Source organism: Coptis chinensis, chromosome 6 (genome assembly GCF_015680905.1).
Source record: "Coptis chinensis isolate HL-2020 chromosome 6, ASM1568090v1, whole genome shotgun sequence".
NCBI lineage: Eukaryota > Viridiplantae > Streptophyta > Magnoliopsida > Ranunculales > Ranunculaceae > Coptis > Coptis chinensis.
This window is the reverse complement of record NC_141461.1, coordinates 3523585-3532208: the sequence shown is the minus strand read 5'-3', so window position 1 is coordinate 3532208 and position 8624 is coordinate 3523585. Positions and strand designations below refer to the sequence as shown.

The 8624-nt window shown below is 35.6% G+C and overlaps 1 protein-coding gene across 1 annotated transcript; it reads left to right on the top strand.

Annotated features, from left to right (window-relative positions):
- LOC147490813 (uncharacterized) lies at positions 1-3438 on the top strand. The gene is made up of 4 exons (XM_086566651.1): positions 1-279; positions 563-1727; positions 1996-2070; positions 2770-3438. The coding sequence occupies exons 2-4, from the start codon at positions 810-812 to the stop codon at positions 2884-2886; spliced, it is 1110 nt and encodes a 369-aa protein (XP_086422777.1). The 5' UTR covers positions 1-279; positions 563-809; the 3' UTR covers positions 2887-3438.
- Positions 3439-8624: the final 5186 nt, after the last annotated feature.

Below are 8624 nucleotides of genomic sequence, written 5' to 3'. Positions count from 1 at the left end.
TAGTAGGAAAATTAGGTGGAGCCAGACATAGATTCTCAAATCTCACCTGACTGACGTACCGTAGTTGTTGTAAGACATCCTCAAAATTTGACTGATATATATAAAAAAAAAAAAAAGAGTGAAGAGTGAAGAGTGAAGAGCGAGCGAGAGATATTTATGGAAACGTAAAATGAAAATCTTCTAACACCACCAACAACTCTTACTTATTACAAGATAACACCACCACTCCCTTATTTATTTATTTTTTTCTCTCATACATTTTCTCCAACCAACTCAAAGGTACTTCTTATTCTTTCATTTAATTGTTCATATATTCTTGATTCTGCTAAATTTTGAGATTACATGTCGTAAAGGTGATATCTTTGATTACTGTTTTCGTAAACTGATGATTTGGCTGTAAATAGAGAGTATAATATAGGCTATAGAGAGTTGTACATGAAGCAGGGGTAATCTTATTTTCTTTCAAGTTCAATCACATGCATCTGAGGTTTCAGAACTTTTAAGCATTTTTTTTTTATTGCTCTAATTAAAAGCTACTGCTGATTTTTTTTTTTTTTATCAGAAAAAATGTGTGGGCAAGCCTGTTTTTAAAGATATCAGTAACTCAATTGTGTGTAGCGGGGTTCGAACCCCAGACCTCTGGTATCATCACCCAAAGGTTTTACCAACTAAGCTAGAAGGCACTTACCTACTGCTGATTTCAGTAGCTGGGACATTGTTTCGTGTCATAGAAAGCACTAAATATGTTAGCAGTGTTATAGAAAATCAACTCTGGAGATTTTATATCAGCTCACATCTAATCTGATGATATGAGCCTTAAGGAAGTTGAGCTGCAGACTACAGATGATGGACTTACTACTAATGATGGTTTTCCCTCAACCATCAAGACTGAAAGTGTAGTAGCTTATCAGGCAGCACGTGACAGTACGGATAAGGACGGTGGTTTACCAATTTGTCGCGTGTGTCAGTGTTCAGAGTCTGACAGTAAAGGAGAGGCTGCATTAGGATATCTGGATATATTCCCTCCACTGCAGGAACTACCAAAAACTGATGTAGATAGGAGATCTAATTCCAAGGATACCCCGAAGTTTGGCAAAAGGGACACAATTCATGCAAGGACTTCTTTGCAGAAAGCTGGGGTACTTGAGTTTGTGAACACTGAAGGGGAGGTATTCATATGTACTACTGATATAGAGGCGGGCTCTTATACCCATCAAGATACTGTTATTGATCTGGGGTGCTCGTGCAAAAATGATCTTGCTCTTGCACATTATGCTTGCGCATTGAAGTGGTTTATTAACCATGGATCAACTGTTTGTGAAATTTGTGAAAGTGTAGCTAAAAATATAAGGCTATCTGACTTCAAAAAGGTTGTGACTTCTCTTAAGGAGTATGAATCGCTAAGGGAAAGGACTCTCAGTGGGGAGCGTACTCTTGCAAATGTGGAGATTAACTCAGGTGTAGACCCTGTTGCTGTTGCTTCCGTTCGAAGACAAAGACTTCGTGAGGTTTCACTCTGGTTTACTCCACATATTTTCAATAACCACACCTCCTCGACAACCATCTCACAAGGAGGTTTGGGTCATAGCAATAACACCCTCTTTGATTCGGCTCTCCCGTCTGAAAATTGTGCTACAAAATGGGCTGTTGAAGGTACCGGGATCCTAGTCGCTACTGGGCTCCTTACTGTTACTATAGCGTGGCTCCTTGCTCCTCATGTTGGAAAGGCATGTTTCCAATTCCTTGATTTTGATGTAAAAATGTTATCTGGATGACATGTTTTTCATTTCGCTGTCTGTTCTATTTTAAGATGTTAGCTCAAGTGATCCATCTTTTTGTTTTATCCATAGCTCAAGTGATCCATCAAAAATGGTTTCTTATCTTTATTAACTTATTGTAGCTGATATGCTAACACTACAAGTGCTGTCACACCTTCTTTAACTTTTACAGTGTTCTTATTTGTCTTATTAATATACATGTCATTCACATCTGCAGAAAATCACAAAAAATGGTCTACACATTCTTCTTGGAGGCGTATGTGCTTTGACAATTGTTCTTTTCCTTCGCTTCGTAAGTAGAGTGGTTCTTTTATTTATTTATTTATTTATTTTTATGTATAATGATATTGAGTACCTAATGTAGGTTAAGTTTATCGCTTCACTACAATAATTTATATACTAGGTGGACGGATCCATGTGGATATCATATGAAAATGGTTGCTACTTCTGCAAGCAGTGACACCATGTAATGATTGTTATGCACTTGTATAAAGAGATGTATGTGATACTGTGATAGGATCTTCTATCTAATCTTTCTTTACAAATCATATCTTTTCTCATAATCATGTTAATAGTCTAATCTTGGTTAACTGCATCTTAAGGTCACGATGTTCCTGTTTTCTAATATTTAGAAATCAATAAATGTTCTGAGCATGATGCCACTGTTGCGATTCTGTGTAAGTCCATATCACGAACATTCTGGAAATTGGGAAGAAAAAGTTCTAGAGATACTCTGGAGACTTATTTTGAGTTTAGTTTAAAAGCAAGAGGAAAAAAGTGCATTTTGAACATTATGTTAACCTCTAGAGAGAGAGAGAGATATTCACTCTTTGTTTATTGCTGCAAACGACAATATCTTGTATTTAGATATTGTGTTGGTACTTCTTCAATCTTATTTGCTGATAGCATCTCTGGTACAATCTGATATTTGGGCTTGCAGTATTGAGTAGCAAGTGAACTGAGTAAGCATGTATGCTTTTGGAACTTGCAGATTGTTCTTTCAAGAATCAAGTATGGACCTGCACGTTATTGGGCAATCTTGTTTGTCTTCTGGTTTCTTGTTTTCGGAATATGGGCTTCACGTACACATGGTTCACATGCGAGGTGATTGTGTTCTCCTTTCACATTTGGAAATTGATTTGGCTAGGACCCCTCAATGGAGTTCACGCACCTTTTCTATGTTGGTGAATCATTTGCCAGTTGGTACTCTCAGAATGAAAATTGCATCCGACTCAGCAAGTACTTAATACCCTCTCATCCCAATTGCTCTAATCTCTGTCGTTTGATTCTGTACTGCCCATTCATATCTTTCTAAACCATATTATTAATTTTTTCTTGAATTATTGGTTCTGGCATCAATGTCGGAGCGTGTGACCACCTGCCATGGCTCAAGCTACAGGTTTCTAGGATATACAGGATAGATCCATACTCTTGTGCAGGACATGAAGAAATCTCGCACACCTATCTATTTAAATTAGATTTTATCATGTTACTGTGACATATTGTTGCTCAAGCTACTCATTACAGTTCAGGAAAATTTAAGACTCGGATCCTTTCACAAGTCTTTGTTAACTATTTGTGCCCGGATTGCAATTGTTGTATGCAAGTCTTGTGTAGCACCTCTAACATTTTATCTGATAAATAATATAATATTTAAATCTCCCTCCCTCTTTTATTTCGTTAGAGGGGTCACGCCATTCCCTAGGGCTCTTATCTGCATGTCCGGCTTGTCTATAGCTCACCTGCCCTTTGAGTAGTTAGTTGTGTGCATAGTACAAAATATCATGATATATCGCGATATTTGAGGATATCTATCCAGATTTTAGAGAAAGATATATAAATATTACGATATGTTCAGAGATATATACGACCATAGTACAAAATATCAGAATATGGGTATTTATCGATATTTAATTTCTGGATATGTATCGTGGATATATTTCCTTTTTTGGAGATATTTGACATTATTTCACATGCAAATATCGTGGATATATCTAAAATATCGATAAATATCATAGATATTGTGGATATTTATTGATATATCATGATACATTAATTATATTTATTTGAAATATAATGGTAAATATTAAATAAAATTGTTATATATACAAAATATCTCTAAATATTGTAAATATCGTTGAAATATCACCGATATTTGCAGTCGTATATATTTTTGAACATATCGTGATATTTATATATTTTTCTCTAGATATCTCCAAATATCACGATATATCCGGATATTTTGTACTATGTATATGACTGCAAATATCGGTGATATTTCAACGATATTTGTGATATTTGAAGATATTTTGCGATATTTGGATATATTTTGTGTATATAATAATTTTATTTAATATTTACTATTATATTTCAAATAAATATAAATAATGTATCATGATATATCAATAAATATCTACAATATTTATGATATTTTAGATATATCAACGATATTTGCATGTGAAAAAATATCAAATATCTCCAAAGAGAGGGATATATCTACGATACATATCCAGAAATTGAATATCGAGAAATATCCATATCCTGATATTTTGTACTATGGTTGTGTGTATCTCATGGGATGTGGGCGAAGGACGGACTCTATCGCGTGGTGGCCTGCTTACTTCAAACGCTCAATATACTGCTCCATCCCGTCAAGGTTAAGATTATTGGCGTCTACTTTGATCTATGCTAACTAAAATGTATAATTACTGGCTAAATTATACACTGGAAACTGCTCAAGAAAGAAATGAAGATTACGTCATGTATATGGCTTAATAAAGGGAGGGTTTAGGGATATATGTTACAAAACACGTAAACAAACTCATGATTGTTACGACATTTTAAAGTTTTAGATTAGGCTAATTTTTTGTATATATGATCATCCAACTATTTTAAACATTGTCGCAAAAAATTATTAAATTTGAAACTTGTAACCCTATCGAATATAGTCAACAAATTAAAAAATTTGGCTAATTGTGGACTGTTTATTTTCACGATTTTTGCCAAATTTAGAAAATTTTAATTATTTTGATTATTTGTGAGAATGTTTAGAATACCTAGAAGATTATACCTACCCAATATTAGCCCGATCTAAAACTTAAAGCCCTAACTATTTTGAATTTGTTTACGTGTTTTTATAACAAATGTCCTTAAAACCCCTCCCTTATAAAAATAGGTTAAATCTATGGTGCGCGAGATGTATAGTGCGCCATTACATCTCGGCCACTCATACCAAAGAGTGCGTGTGTATTTAATGGCAAAGTACTGATCCAAAGGCCCAATATTACCTACGCACTGAAGACATGCTCATAAAAATATACATTGTTGGAAACTTGCCCTGATTCTTCCAAACTATGAGGTAATTTGTATTGCAAATGTAAGAATCTGGGACATGTGTTCTAGTGTGTGGAGGCCCAACCTTACAAAACTGGACGTACTTCAACATACACTGAACTCAGTAGGCTCGGCCCCTTTTAACGAAATCAAGTATTTTGAAGGAGGCTCAAATAACAAATTATGACTCAACTCACATTCAACACCCAGAATTGAGACCATTCTGGCGTCGCGTTTCTGTCAATCTCAAACTGTACTGGCATATTGCTTCACAGTATGATACTATGATGTTCCGCCTTTAGACCAAGCATTAGACAGCCAGAAATTGTCATTCAAAAGAAGTTTTGCTTGCGAAGGGACTGTCATACAGGAATGTTATCATGGCTGATGGCTCACATTGTTCGTTGGATTATATGCATATCACGGTTCATATGTCGAAATGTCAATTCGAAGAGCTAAAAACCAATATGTTACCAAATTTCAAAATAGTGTACTCGAATACTAGTGTTGAACTTTGAAAAAACCTAATTTTTTTGCACAATGTTCCTAAATGTCAAGGTTAACGCCGACATGCATATTCACATCAGCCATCAAATGAATTATATATTTAGTTTTGCATCTGGATTCAATTCAAAGGTAAAAGTTGAGTGCATCAAGAGGTGCTTATTTGGGAGATTTAAATGGTTTGCAGCGCTTGGGAATGAAAATAGGAGGAGAAAGAACCCAAAAATAACTTTGGTCACAGATCTAACTTTTCTATATGTTGGAAATGACAAAAGTTTATTGATGCCAAAGGTCAATCTTGAATTTGACTTTCTGAGTCTAACTAAGTTAAAACTTTGCAGCCACTTTGGCCCAAAATATTTGGATAACATATCCGTACCTATTCCTAAAAAAAGTGTTTTCACCCAAGTGAATTCACAATTTTCTTGTGCATTTCACTTGCACTGAATATGCTTAAGAATCCAAACACTTAGAACCTAGTGACACCTCTATATCTTCGCATTTCATTTCATATCACTTCCCAGTGCCTTAGACATTTTGGCTCTTGTGTTGTCTCCATTCCATTGTGAAAGTATCTTTACATAAAGAAACTTATTTACAATCAATTTGTTGTTTCATTCTTTCCTTTGGCACTTTGCATGTTTTTCCATCCCATTTGTACCTAACAGGCATTCTGTTTGTCTTCAATAAAGTAATCCATGTGCCTTCAGCATGTCACTCATTAATCATTTACTCACTCTTTGGTTATAATGTTATCTACATCATTAAGCATAGTTTTTTTTTGACAAAAAATAGAACACCATGTCATTTCCAGTAGAAATTTAGTAAATTTTGAGCTCAAACAAAAACTCAAACTAAACTTTCAAATATTTCATATACTTTTCCAGCCCTCTCCAAACAGTGATGGAATCAAAATTTAATGCATTATACAAAAACCAATATCAATAGCTTCACCACCAATCCACGAAACAGTCACACTTGTTTCTTTTCATTTCACAGCAGTTGTTTTTCTTCCTTCTGATTTCTGAACCTACCAACATCTCACATTCATCATCATTAACACATAATTGCCTAAACACCCAACAGTGGTCCCTACACACAGCACCAGTCAGAACCCCACACGTAAACCTAACTAAGTCAGTAACTCCACGTGGACATGTCTCCTTTCAACACTGGGTCCCACACTTTTCACCTCGGAAAGAACCCTTTCATCAAAACCAAGTGGGACCCAGTAGTACCCCCACCACATCATAGCATTAAATTCAAGCACGTGGCAGTGACTGTAAAATCAGTACGATAAATTTCAAATCCCAACCGTTGATCATAAGCATGTTTGAGAAAAACGAGGCAATTTAAGTTGACTCAGTTTTTAGGGTCAGTCTCAGTCAAACAGGTCTGACAAATCGCAGTGAAGAGAGGGTGTGATAAGTCCACGTCTGATTCTCCCGAGTCAAATCGTCCCCTCGTTACTCGGGCTCTCAAATCAAACTCAGTTCCCCCGATCCGGCGGTTGCGCTGACATTGATACTACTGGTCTGGCCTGGTGGGGTCAGCATTAATTTTGACTGTTCAATTATTCGAAATCAATGGCTGAGATTAAAAGTTGGGTCTTAAGTTTTGCCGTTTTATGCTGGGAGAACGTGTTTTACGGAAGACACACACACAACTGTAACAGGAGTGACAGAAAGAAATGAGGCTAGAGCTAAAATGAGTAAAACAGTTGTAAGCAGTCATAAACTACGAAAATTCCACCATTAACAACTCAATTATTGACTGCTATATGTGCAGCTATGCCACTCCCTATGTCCTATGCCTCCTCATAATTCATTTTTTTTTAAGTAGTAAGTAAGCTTTGGTTTATGTGACCACTATATTTGGTTCCCTTTTAAAGTACCATTATAAAGGCTACATTTTTTTTTTTTGTTTGACACTTTCAGCATTTGAACTAGGCTATTGAATAATCCCAATTAAAGTATGATGATAGGAAGGCTTGAGCTATGGAAACTAGGTAATAGTTTATGATAAATTTTACAAAATTTCCACAGCTGCGGGAATGTCTTACTTATGTAATGGCTTATTCATACATTTTTTTCCCTAACCTCGCTAAGTGTTCCCCAATCAATTTAAAGTCTCAGAAAGTAATTGGAATTACTTCAAGTATAACAAGATTGAATAGGAAATTGAGATGATAATAACTATATATGTCTGTGGCGTCAATTGGAAATGTGTATTTAGTACGTTAATTGAGCATGTTCTACTTATTTGATAATTTTCCATGACACTCGAGGAAAAAAAAATGAAAACAAAGAAAATAGCAAGTACAGTGGCGTAATTGGCTTGGTGCCTTGACGTACTCCCCATCCAGTGGGGCATTACATTACATTAATTGGCAATATTAGGAGAGCACCATTCCATGGTTCTTTCTCAGGTATGTAAATTAGACTAGACCTCGTCATATGAACACAATCACACATTGGCAAAAAAAAAAAAGTGCGGGATAATTGGTAGTCAGATTGTACAAGAAGAATTAAAAGTATGGAAAGAGAAAAGTTGGGTCTAAAAATAATAAGGTAATGATGGTGAAGAATCTCATTAAAAGAAAGTGGTGGAAAAAGGCTTCTTAATTTTTTACAGTGTTTTTGTCTTGTTGTTTGTGAGTGTGCGTGAATTTTGTTGTGTTCCAATGTACAGTATGTGGTAAGATAACAGGTTGCAATAGGTAACAGACTAACAGGTGAGATAGTTGACTGGTAGCAACAGGTTTTGACCTTGGAAATGGAAGAATTCAAAGAATGACAAAGAAACATTCTGGGCCAGTTGTTAGTAGTGATGAATTGATGATCAAGTCTTTTAGGACTGTTAACTTAGGTTAGGGTGGATACGGAGCTTCGACTCTTAGTGCCCTTTGGTTCGTTTTCAACCACACCTAAATTGGGAATATCATTTAAAAATGCATCATTAGAGAACTTTTATGCTGTGGAATAGGGACGCGGGGTTGAAGTTTTCATT

What these genes read in the sequence shown, in the direction of transcription:
- LOC147490813 (XM_086566651.1), top strand. Translation starts at nt 810, where the DNA reads ATGAGCCTTAAGGAAGTTGAGCTGCAGACTACAGATGATGGACTTACT. An exon ending in TTGCTCCTCATGTTGGAAAG is followed by an intron (nt 1,728 to 1,995) that starts GCATGTTTCCAA and finishes TCACATCTGCAG; the next exon opens with AAAATCACAAAAAATGGTCT. An exon ending in TTGTTCTTTTCCTTCGCTTC is followed by an intron (nt 2,071 to 2,769) that starts GTAAGTAGAGTG and finishes TGGAACTTGCAG; the next exon opens with ATTGTTCTTTCAAGAATCAA.